At 39.1% G+C, this 12603-nt stretch overlaps 2 protein-coding genes across 10 annotated transcripts in view; one reads left to right on the forward strand and one right to left on the reverse strand.

Annotated features, from left to right (window-relative positions):
• The window catches only part of CISD2 (CDGSH iron sulfur domain 2), an 86169-nt gene extending 85423 nt beyond the window's left edge, over positions 1 to 746 (reverse strand). The window contains exon 1 of one of the 2 annotated variants that reach the window (XM_058294833.2): positions 495 to 746. In XM_058294833.2, coding sequence (XP_058150816.1) covers positions 495 to 624 — 130 coding nt within the window. In that variant the 5' untranslated portion in view covers positions 625 to 746. Of the gene's footprint in view, positions 1 to 2; positions 86 to 494 lie in introns of those variants that run through there. The other variant, XM_071215329.1, reaches the window with a different exon arrangement.
• The window catches only part of UBE2D3 (ubiquitin conjugating enzyme E2 D3), a 33336-nt gene continuing 20833 nt past the window's right edge, over positions 101 to 12603 (forward strand). For 3 of the 8 annotated variants that reach the window (XM_058294750.2, XM_012525677.4, XM_004459871.5), the window contains exons 1-2: positions 596 to 729; positions 1509 to 1663. In XM_058294750.2, coding sequence (XP_058150733.1) covers positions 1640 to 1663 — 24 coding nt within the window. In that variant the 5' untranslated portion in view covers positions 596 to 729; positions 1509 to 1639. Of the gene's footprint in view, positions 213 to 273; positions 421 to 595; positions 790 to 1508; positions 1664 to 1963; positions 2036 to 5252; positions 5403 to 12603 lie in introns of those variants that run through there. The other 5 variants (XM_071215311.1, XM_058294798.2, XM_058294814.1 and 2 more) reach the window with 5 other exon arrangements.

Below are 12603 nucleotides of genomic sequence, written 5' to 3' on the forward strand. Positions count from 1 at the left end.
ACCAGGCCAGGAATTCCATTTCCTCTCCCTCCCACCAGCATCAGCATTCATGGGCGGCGCTTCCCCGCCGGTGCCCATTGCTTCTCGCGAGAATATGTAGGTTTGGGGCGGGCTTATGAGGAAGATCACACAACACTATCCGTAAGTCGCCGCAGAGCTACAGTTCCTGTTAGCCAGCCACGAGATTCTCGCGAGATTCGTCTCAATACCAAGTGAGGAAACTGGGGACCCTGCTGGGAGGGGTGTGGGACTCGACCGCGCAGCCGCCGCTTCCATTACCTTCCTCCCATGGTCTCCTTCCGGTTCTCGATGGTTCTCTCAGTCTAAGGGTTTCCGCTGCTTGACTGCCCTCCCCCCACCCCATGACCCGCCTCCGGCCCCCGCCCTCCCAGTCCAACCTCCGTTCCGTTTAGTAAAAAGGTGCTGTTCGGAAAAGTAGAAAGAATAGGGGGTGGCACAAATACAGACGTGGGAAGTAAACCGTTCCCCTTCACCTTTAGATTCGCCCTGGGCTCGCGACGGCAGCGTTGGCGGACTGATACGCGGCGGTGAAGAGGCTGGAGGAGGGGGGAGGGGCGGCAGTAGTTCCGTCAGAGCTGGCAGTAGTTCCGTCAGAGCGGACATCTTGTGGCTGTGTCGTGCGCGTGAGCCCCGTAGGGCCGGGGAGGCACCAGCTGCCGCGCGGGGAGGAGGCCGAGGCCGCAGCTTGAGGGAGGCCCCGGCCCCTCTGTACGCGTGGGTGTGATCAACTAGGGGAAGGGAAGGGAGGCCGGCCCACTGGCCGGCTGGGTAAGAAGGGCAATACGGAACCCGGCTGGTTGAGCGGCCAGTGGGTTAGGTGGGGTGGGGTGGGGTGGGAAGGCTGGAGAAGCCGGGGCTTGTGCTTAAGGGGGAGGGGGAATGGGCGCGTCCTCGCGCCTAAGCCGGAGCCTCTGGGGGCAGCGCGGGCGCGTGGCGGCGGTGGCTGGGCGGGCACGCGCAGGAGCGCGCTGGAAGGCGGAGTGTACGGTGGCGTCAGGGGCGACACAGAATAGCTCTAGCTGCGGGGACAGCGACACATATCAAACCTCGCTTCCTTCCTTTCTTTCCTCTCCCCGGCCGCACCTTTAAGTAGAAACCGAAAGAATCCCGGCATCAGTCCGGAGTCTCCTGTTTTCCCCCTCCCCCCTTGCCTTTCTTTGCCCTAGTGACGCCGGCATAGCGCCGACTAGGCCCCGGCTCCTCCTCTGCTGGGCTCGGGACCCTGCCCCGCACCCACCCTTTTCTCTTACGCCTCTTCCTCTCCCACCCGGGTCTCTTCCTCTCGAGAGGCCGGGAAGTCAAAGTTGTAGTCACCCTCTGCTCTTCCCGTCACCCTCGCTCCCACTTCGGGCCGAAGCACGGCATAGAGGCTGTTGGTGGCTTTGCCACCCCACCCACCCCGGATCGCGACCGTTTTAAGGGACCTGGATTCAACAGGGTCTCTTCGGGGCCTGTGCGAGTGCTGATCTGCTCCGTTTTTGCAAAAGGCGCCTGTGTCTGGCAGAACCGGTGTGAGACCAAGATAGAATCCTTCCCCGCCGCCCCGATAATCAAGAGTTTTGGCCGGACCTTTGAGTGCACACCGAGATAGTGCGGAGCCAGACGAAAAGCACAGACTATGGCGCTGAAACGGATTAATAAGGTAACCCTTGGGGCTGACGGGAATGAGGTTGTGGGAGGAAAGGAAGGCTCCGGTCGGGAGGAAAGCGGCGGCGGGGGAGGGGGGCAATAAAATTCTGAAAATACCTCCTTGGGTCTTTGGGCCACTTCCAATGGGGGACGTGAGTATACATTATTAAGAAATGAAGTTTAAACCTAAGGAATGGAACACATGTGGCAAGTGAGGTGTTAACCTGAGTATGTTTAAATGGAATCGGTGGAATTTAGAAGTGGGGGAGAGTGAAGCTGCTATTTAAGGCGCCTCGTTTTTTTTGCTGCTTAGGAGTTAGTCCTGTTGGGGGATCGGAATTGTGGAGCGACGCTCCAGCTGATGTCATGGCGCTTCTCACTCTTGGTACTTGAGAACTTCTTTTAGTTATAAGACCAAAGCTCTAGGCCTTATAGGGGGAGGAACGGTAGAAGACTCGAAGAAGATCACAGAAATCTGGCGGTCTCACACTTTGACTTTGAGGGTCGGAATAGAAATCTTGCCTGCGGAAAAGCAGTGAATGATCTAGCCCAAAGCTCTTCGTCGACCCTGGGCAGGTTACACAAGAATAAGTGGAGTTGGGAGGAGATGGACGGACACAATGTTGCCGCTTCCTATGTTTTATAGTGTTGGCTTTTCACCCGAAGTTACACATCAGAGGCACACTGGGAACTGATGTAAAAGCCTTCAGGAAGGTCCCTTTTTCTTTTGACTGGGGGGTGAGGGTGATAAGGGGTGGGATGGTAGTAAGGGACGACTTAGAAGTATCTATTTTTTTTTCCCCCTCGGCCCATTTAATAACACCCTCGAGGAAGGTTGTTTTGCTACTTAGTGTGTGGTTTGATAGTGTAAATTATCGACTTAAGTTGAAACTAGGGTTTCTCGAGGCTGGGGGGTGGGGGTGAGCGGAACCTCCACCTCCGGTGGTTTAGTCTCATTTTGCTCTAACTTCTATCCAGCAGTTTAAGATGGCGGCTGCTTTAACTGGTTCAGGCTCTTTCCGGCATCTCCTTTCGTAATAATGTGAAATAATATTTTTTGTTAAATGCTAATTTTTACATCCGATTGTACACTGCTGTGAGACCCTTTGCTTGAGGTATATCTAAATTCAAACCCAGACTGTATTTCCCGTTTTTGTAAGTTGTGTATGTGTGGTGTCTTTGATTCTTGCACAATCGAGAGGGTGGAGTATTTACAACTAACTTGAAAAAAATGTCATGGAATATATTCAGCCTTACTAGAAATTAGGAGACAGGAGAGGTTGTAGATTAGAGACTTTAATTTTGTTTAAAAGAGTTCTATGTGAAAGGAATGACAAGTACTTTAAGTAGATGTGATATTTGCTTAATTTTGCATATTTTAATAAGTGTGATTTGGGGTGTTTGGCAAAACTGAGATTTTATGAAAGATGGAGGTTTAGATTGTCAGTCCTAATGCTGAAATCTTTACTTTGTCTTAGGCCATCATTGCATTGTCATTGTGGGTTTATGCAGAATATGAACTTAAATCTGTGCCTTTCTGAGACAGTAGAAAAGGATAGAAGAAAAACTTTTTAGAGTTTAAGACTTAAAGTTAGAAGGATTACTTAAACACCCCTTTCTGTGAGCATTTTGAAGACCTACAGAATGAAGATGCACGTTTGAAGTATTTTACAGCATAGTTAATAGAAAATAATATTCAATACAAATAAAAACCTAGTTATCTATGGGAATTCAAGCCACTAAAATGTGGAGTAATTTCACATCCATAGCTTTTTATGCATGTGAAACAATGCTTTAAAGGAAGGTCTCATTGATTTTTTTTTTCTTTTACAGGTAATACCCAGCTGCTGTGACACCACTTTAATGATTTAAAAGCTCTAGAAAGGCAATATAACATAATGGTTAAGACTGCGAATGCTGGAGTAGAAATGCTCATTAGAATTCTTTAGTAGTTCAGTGCCTAATATGTCGCAGGCATTGTTCTAGATGCTACATATAGAATAGCAAAGAAAACAAAATTTTAAATCCGAAGGGTTTTGTATGGTTTTAATTTTGAGGATTATATGGGTTGTTGTATAGCTATGAACAGGTCCCTGACACTCAGATTAGTTTTTGCTATTAATATCGGTATTTTAAATCCTGAAAAACTTTTGTATGAAAGAACATTGACTTCTCTTTTAAGGCTCTTAGTTAATAACAGATTGTTTTCTGTTATAAATATTTTTGAAGATTTGTATATTATAGAGACTTGAAATAATAACATTTTCCACATTGGGGGGAAATCAGTGTTTATGTGAGATATTACTGACTGAACCTATAGACAGTTTTTGACATGTGTTTGTGGTTTGGGTTTCAACTGTTGTACTGTCAGAATTACATGGGGAAACTTTATAAGTATAACCCCAGATCCGAACAATTTTAGTGAGTGGATAACTCTGGAGGAGAAGTGATAGGTGCTTTATTTTAGACACCTCTTTTCCAAAAATACAGGGTCAGGTAGGCATTGATGTCAATATGGTGGTTCTGGTATTCAATTCATTCTTTTTCTGAAGACCCCAGATTTTAAATATGAAGATATGTCAGTATTCCTCACTAATTCTTCATTGAAATACTTTGGATCTTTGCTGGTAGTTCATGTGAACAGGTCTTTGAATTTATATTTTCTCCTTTTGGCTTATATTCTTGTGGATTTTCTTGTTTGAATGTTTCTTAACCCAATCAGCCTTATCAAATCTTACTCTTTTGTGTGTGTGTGTTCTTTATTTGGACTAGCTATAGTATGATCCTGTGGGGCTATTAACAGGAATAAAAATGGGAACTCAAGTTGATTGGTGGTGTTTGGGAACCATAGGCAATTTCACCACTCCTATTAGTATTTTTGGGATACTAATGACTAGTTACGTATATATTCAGGATGTTTGAAGAGAACTTTGAGTGTAGTATGTCAGAAATGTTCAAAACACCTGTAATTAACTCATTTGCTTTTATTACAACAATTCTAGGAAATAGGGCCTATTATCCCCATTCTGAGGTTAGAAAACTGACAGTTTTCTAATACTCAGGGTCATATTGAGCAGAGTTGGTATTAGAACCCTGAGTAGTTTGGCTGCAGAATCTGATTTTAACCACTTTTACACTTTTATGTCATCCTTTCGGTTTTTTGCATATTCAGAAAGGTTTCCTCTTGCATATATATTACTAGTTTGCTACTAGTAACAGCTAAGACTTACTGTAGTGTCTGCTGTATACCAAGTTCTATTTCTAAATCCTTTACAAGTATTAACTCAATCCTTGATACTCTTCTGAGATAGATGCTCTGTTCCTTACAGATGGGAAAAATAAAGCACAGAGATGTTAAGTCACTTGTGTGTAATCACAGAGCTGGTAAGGACAGCTGAGATTCAAATCACATAGATTGCCTCTTAAGCTACCATGCTGTACTGCCTATTTGAACCATTTTACTGCTTATTTTGTTATGTGAATGGGTATGAGTTTAATTTTTGCTTCTGAAATAAGCTCTCCTCTTCCCTACTTTGCTTTTAAATAATGGGAATTTCACTTTATTCTTGGGTTATGGATATTTGCAAATTAAGATTTTATTTTAGCAGCTAGATTATTTGGAAGTAGTAGTAAATTTAATCCTTTCTGTTAGTCTTTTCTAGAACTGTATGAACTCCATGTGCCAGTTAAGTGATTGGGGTATCTTAAGTGAACAAAATACAGTTCTTGCCCCCAGCAGGCCTATAGTCTGGGTAGGTAGCTCTTTTACTATGTAGGATAGTTTTGTGACCGAGGGACAAAGATCATGTCATCTGTTTAGATAATTAGCATGATGGTGACTTATTTTGACACTGGATATTTTTCTTTCATTATCGTGCTCATCTCCAGTGATATAGTTTTTATTATTTATACAATAAATATAAAGTTGAATGAATACTCCTGCTAGCACAAAGAAAAACTACTTGTGTCAATAGATTGTTCTGTCAAGTTTTATACTTTAAGTAATGATTCGAGTATCACTTGTTATCCAGTCCATTGTTGAGGATTTTTTCAGAGCATTTTGCTATAATCTTTCTCTATTAAAGGAACTGGGTTCCTAGCTGAGGTAAAAATGTTTCAGATTCAGTTGGAAGTCAGATTCTAGATTGCCTTTTGCATTCTTCTGTTTCATAGTAAATTATTTTATCTGTTAGTGTGTAATAAAAGTTGACTGTATAAATTAGTGGGTTTTGCTCTGTTACACATCAGAATGTTCAGTGGAGCTTTAAAAAATACAGGTACATTGGGTCTTGCTTGACATACTGAATTAATGTCTTTGGGAACAGGCATGATTTTGAAATGTTACCTAGGTGATTCTGAAGCCCATTTCTGGTTAAGAACCATAGATAAAAGATAGTTATTAAAGGAATACTCATTGAGGCCCTACAGTCTTAAAATACAGTTGTCTAGTCTCTCCAGATTTTTTAAAAATGAGGAAAACTGTCATTACCCATATCACTCTACCTTGAATGATAAATAAATGCATAAATAGGTGTTTGTCACTTGATACAACTTATCTTTCAAGCATATAAATCTGATGAAAACCATTTAAAGAAATGAAGCTGAATCTTGATACTCACATATCAAATTTGTTTGTTCTTGTTAAAGACAGGTTTATCTAAATGTGCACCACATTTTGTCATTGTTACAGTGGGTTTATCTTATAACTATATTTAATTTGCCTTGCCAAAACAAACCAATTATTTGAATGAAGCAAAATTAAGTGATTTTAATTTCTTTAACTGGAAATTTTATTATCTTGATTTCATTTTATTACCATAGCAATGATTTTATTTCAAAATTGAGTAGTAATTAGGAGTGAATGCATTTACTAGTATCTTGACCTTTTAGATCTCTTAGATCTTCACTAATTTTTGGTTTTTTGTTCATTTTCAGGATGCCATACTTGGTGACTTGAACTCCAGCCTTGCTATAATAGCATGGCTAGTGTATAGTTTGATATTTTCTACTACTGGACTGCTGTTAATTTTTTTATTTTTATTTATATAAATGCCTTATTTGCTTTTGTGGATCAGAGCTTAGAACTTGAATGTAGCTTCCTCTGTCCAGTTTAGATAATGTTTACAAAAGAATAGCTTTGAATAAGCTTAAGTGACTTATCTTTAAAGATCTAAAGAGAAAATTATATTCATTCAAGCCATTCTTAGTATCTTATGTATAAGTACAGCAAACATGTCTCACCTATAATTACGACTAAAGAGGAAGTGAATATCTTGTCAGTGATGTAATGAGGCACGTGCAGCACCTACCTGTTAATCCTTAAGATAAACTTCAGGATTTCTTAGAGGAAATTAACAGATTCCAAAGTAAAATAGACTTTAAAAGGACACTTCTTTCTGATTACTGGTTCTGTGGAATTGAAAAATCTTTGCCAAGGATCCTTCTCTTGAAATAACTATTGGTAACCATACATTTCCGAAATGTTTGTTTCCTTTCTTGCTGTTTGTACCTACATATGGTACGTGAAGTTTTCATAACACTTGAAGTCCATAAAAATTTGCTTCGTAATAAACTAGGAATGATCTTTATGAACAATATAGAGCAAACATTGCCTAATTGACCATTTTATCCCCACCCCTTTTTTTTTTTTTTTTAACAGCAGTACTGGGGATTGAACCCAAGATCATACATGTGGAAGCAAGTGCTCAACCACTTAGCTACATTTGCCTCCCCAGTTGTACTGTGTTTTGACCTTTTTCCTCTCTGATCAGTCAAGGTTGTGAAGGCTCCTTGAATGATTCTTATCTCAAATTTCTTAAAAAGATTCTTAGTCCCCTTGCTTCCCTTCTCAAGCCCTCATTTCATCCAGTCGCCAAGGTAGTGCTTTGTATGTTTAGTTTTGAAGGAAGTAGACTCTCAGTAAAATATGTAAGAAACTAACTTTTCAGTTATGTGATGAGCTTTGTTTTCCCAAAGTGCTAATAGAAAATGAATCTACATTGCCTACTATAGCTTCATTATGACCTTTATGTGATGAATGCAAGGTGGATGGCAGAGATTAGGAGAGCAAATAAGTTTTGGCAAGCCTTTGGGCAATGATAGAACCTGGACAAACTAGAATCTAGAATAAGTTATTTGGGAAGTTATACTTTAATAGCAAATAGTAGAAGCTTTGTTTTCATAAAATGCTATCTTTTTGGTTATGTTGACTTGGCTGTCTTTGAAAGCTAGTTTAGCAGAATGCTCGTATTAGAGGCTGGTCTACCTTGGCTGCTCTGTAACTTTGTCATTCACAAATTGTTCTTATTTCCAATTAATTTATAAACTCTCTGAAGAAAGATATTGTTTTCTACTTCCAGAGCATCCTTTTGGGCCCTTGTTGATTTTGCTATCTTGGCCTCCTGTTCTTTGTAGTCTGTGGGTTGTTACTTCACTGTTAGTACCACCCATCAGTGAATGAGGAAGCTGTAGAGAGAAGCGGAAGCCAAATGTAACAGTATATGTAGACATTTAGGCCAGTGTTTCTCAGCCTTTTTGTATTTTACCTTCAGCAGTTAATTTCTCAGAGAGGTCCTACAATGATGAAAGCAATGCCCAAAAGGAAGGTTTTCAGAATAAAAAGTATTCAGTCCCATTACGGTGTAATTGTACCGTCAGATGACAGCACTCACTGGCGTAACCATTTGGTTGCCTAAGAGATTTGCTTGATAAAACAAATAACCTGAATCCTACCCCATTTTCTACCCTGGTGCCTACCAAGTCTAGGAAATAGGCACTTCAAGCATGTGAGGTATATTATGGCCTCAAATTCCTATAGAGTATCTTAACATGATAAGGTGAGCTGGACAACATGAGCACTGTGATAAATTCTTTTTCCTAGATTAGAAGTCAAGAGTGGTCTCCTTGGCCCCTTTCCTTTGGGTTTATAAAGGCATAAAGGGAAAGACTTTCACCTTATCATACTAGCCATCTGAGGAAGTTTCAGGAGAAACAATACAAAGGAAGATGATTCTAAAAAAATTTCCCAGAAGTGCATACCGTGAAAAAGAAATGTCTAACCTTTTGTTCTTTGTATGGGCAGTATAGTTTCTTAGTATTGTACCCCAGTTGTGTACTTGATCCATTTTAGAATCCCGGAGTGTGTGGAGTCTAGCAACTCCCAGTTTGTGTCAGTAGCATTCCCCCTGCGGGTTGCTGTCTTCCTATTTCAGTGGTCTTTAATAGCCAAGAACCTCTTTGAGTAATAAGCTCCTCCTCTTGTGGTGTGGTGGGGGTGGTTTAGTCAACAGAGCATGAGAACATTACAGGTACCATGTGTGAGCTGTTTTTTCTGGTCCTTGCCACTGTTCATTTCTATTGATTAGGAAGTAATGAGCTGACTATTTAAATTTCTTCAGATAATTTTTGGATTGCTTTTGTTCCTGAAACCTGTGAAACTTTAGGCTCTAAAGTCATTTCATGAGGTGAAAATCATAGGCAAGTTTTCTTTTGAAAATTATTTGAGTAGGTACTTCATTGGAAATTTACTGAAGTCCAGTAAATAGTTTTCTCTTCAGAACAGATCATTGTTTACTCATGTGGCTTATATTTAGAGGCTGTGTAATTTCAAAAATTGGTAACACTGTGTTCACTAAGTACAAAGAGATGAAGACAAACAGTGGGTAGTTATGAAGGAACTTAGTCTGAGAAATGTTTTCCGTATCTTTCATAATCTGGGCTATTGACTCATTGAGTGGAAAGGAGAATTGAGTTAGTGTGATTGAAATTTTATTCTCCTGTAAGCCAGATAACTGCATCAAATTCTAAATACACCTTTAATGGAAGGGAACCCTATTGAGAAAGAAGCCTCTTTTTCTTGAAACATATCCTTAGATCTATCTTTCAAGGCGTCTAGTAGAGATAAACCACTTTGCTTTTCTGTCCGTCCTGAAATCCAGCGTGTCCTACATTTGAACTCATAATCTTTCCTTTTCTCAAGGAAATTACTCATAATAGAAAATGAAGAAAAGGCATATTTCCATAAGGTGGCTGTAAAGGTTTAAAAGCCTGGTGTTTTAGCTCACTTTTGGTCCGTTTCATTTTTCTTCAGTTTGTCCTTTCTCCGCTATTGTTTCCTAATGGGGTGTTACCTACTCATCTGTCCGCAACAGCAGGGATTCCTACAATAGAAGGGTGAGGAAGGTTTCTGACACCTCACAAAAATAGATAAAATTTTATGTGGGCATATGTGTTTCTGGGCTAGTTGATCCAATTCTTTTAAGGTCTTGTAACTGTTAAATAAATGGTATGTATTTTATACCATTCAAAATTCGAATTCAAAACTGCTATATATTCTTAAAAGATATGTATATACACACAGTAGTGTCTGGAAATGTGTAGAAATGACAAAAAACATTTGGGATAACTAGGATACCTCTTGGGAGTGGGAGGAAAATTGGTTGGAAATTTATGAAGAGCTTCAGTTATGTTTGAAACATTCCTAAAAATCTGAAGAAAGTATATAGTAAAAATGTTTAATATAGTTTTTATATTGTAAAAAAGTATCGGCTTCCCATTTCCTTTGGTATAAAATTGGAGGCTAATCAACCTTCCAGCTACATCTTCCATTCCCTTACCTGAACCCTGTTCTCTGTCTCTGGTGTACCAAACTAAATGTCATTTTGTTTTAAACTAGACAAGAGTTAGTGGTTATCTTTTCAGTATTTGCATAGCATTTAAATACTTTTTATTTTAAGCACTTACATTGTTGAAGTGTATTTTTTTGTTTTTGGCTTGTACTGCCTTATGTTCAGTTTTGGAGGGAGGGGAGGCATTCATGTTTTATTTATCGTGGTATTTTCAGGTCTCATGCTTGACACCAAAAAGACAGTGTTCATATGATTGAGTAAATGTTTTAATAGTAATACTTTAGCTAATATAACAAGATATGTCTTCTGACTATTCCTGGTTTAATTTTGAGACTGCTTGCTTTGTTTAGTTTTTCTTAGGTTTTTTCCAGCAAGACTCGAGTTAGTTACATAGCATTATTGGGGTAAAAATACTTTGCTTAGACTAGGGCTCTCCCTACGCCCTTGTTTTTTTCCTTCTTGGCATGACCCAGATCAAATAAGGGGGTAATGGATAGTTAAAAAGGAAAAGCTATAGGAACCTAGAGCAAGCTACATGGCTTACCATGTAATTCCAGGACACATGTCTGCTGCCATCAGCTCTGGGTCACAGTCTTATAACTCTTGATTAGAGAAGGGAAGAGTATTTCTTCCAGCTTCAATTTGGAAAATCTCAGAAGGGAAACTGATAGGCTGGCCTGGGCTTAGGTTACTTTCCTACCCTTTGAGATGATCACTGAGGCTGAGAGAACAATATTCTTTGATTAACTCTGTCTGAGTAACTGGTTAACGGTAGATGATAATCACCCAACACTGTAATCACATGTTTGGAGGAAGGCAAAAGCAGTTCCTTGTAAGGTAAAATGGATTTTGGGACAAAATACTATGTAAAAGAGCATCTGAGATGACTTATGCTATTTGTATTTTTTCCCCTAAGATATATTCTTATATCTTCTCATTTCCTTAAGGACATAATAAAGTCATGAAAGTTGTTTTAGGATTTTAGAGGTAAGTGCTGGTACATGATTTGATTCCCATTGTGTACTGTTTAAAGGGCATGAGAGTAACAAGCCAGAAATTACAGGAGTGAAGAGCTGAAATTCATTACTAACTAGCTGAAATCTATACCCTCTAAAGGAATGACATTGTTAGTGTTTAAAGGCTTAGTGATTCTTAAATAGTTATATGCAGAAAAACACTTCTATAATAAATATTTTTACATTTTTCATAATTGAGGTGTGTAATTTACAAATCAGTACATTGATATATTCAACATCGATTTATAGTTCTGAAATTTCGTTTTATTTATAATAAATGAAATTGTTTGAACACGAGTATTGGGTATTTTGTTTAGACCAACCGTCGTCAAATTTGTTTGCATTTAAAAATACTTGCTAGAAACTTTTCCACAAATATTTTAACACATCCTTTTTAAAAAAAATTTGGTTGTATCCAGAATCTATTTTAATTAAGTAGGTGATTTGGTGTAGATCAATATAAGAAACTTTGGTGCTGTTGACACTTTTTTTTTTTTAAGCCCTTTGCAGTAGTCAATAGTATTCAAATTCATTTGCTTACCAGGCATTTTTAGGTAGAAGCACATGAAATTGCAGTTTCAGAATATTCAAGTAATGGTTCAACCTAATACCATGATTTCTTTAAAACCCCATCAGCAAACATTTCTTGAATTACCGTTAGTAATAGCATGGCGGTATAATTGCTAGATGACCATGATACAGACACCTAACATAATTTGTGAAATCAGCAGTAATAAAGAGCTTTAAGTGAAAATGAGCTAGGGCTGTATTATATAGCCTTTTTATGAAGTTTTGCTTTGTTTAATAAATTGACAGGCTGAGCAAGAAATCTTGCTTTGATAATGGGTGTTCTGCAAGTGGTCTTTTTGTTATGTACCTAGTATATTATGTGCCCGATAGTGTACTACTGTGTATTAAGTCTTAATCATCTTCTCAAAAATTGTATGAAAATAGACATTCCTATTTTAGAGATGAGGAATTAAGCCCAGTAAATAGTGGGTCTAAATTGGACTAGAAGTGTGCCTTCAAACTAATGCTATATTGGGGGGGGGGGGGGAGTGCATACTCATGTCCTTTTTTCATATCTTTGATAATTTGCATCATTTATTTTTATAAGATTGCTTTTGGATTCTAACAGCATTTTTTACAACTTGACTCTTTATCCTTTGTGTTCTGTGGGAGATGGAGATGGAATGGGAACCAGGTAGGTTTTTACCATAAATTACTCTTTTGGACTTGTTCTTCTTAAGGAAGGAGGGACTTAGACTGCACAAGTTCTTTAGCCTTTTATTTTTTTTTCTCTGTGACCG

This window comes from Dasypus novemcinctus, chromosome 1 (genome assembly GCF_030445035.2).
Source record: "Dasypus novemcinctus isolate mDasNov1 chromosome 1, mDasNov1.1.hap2, whole genome shotgun sequence".
NCBI classification, from domain to species: Eukaryota; Metazoa; Chordata; class Mammalia; order Cingulata; family Dasypodidae; genus Dasypus; species Dasypus novemcinctus.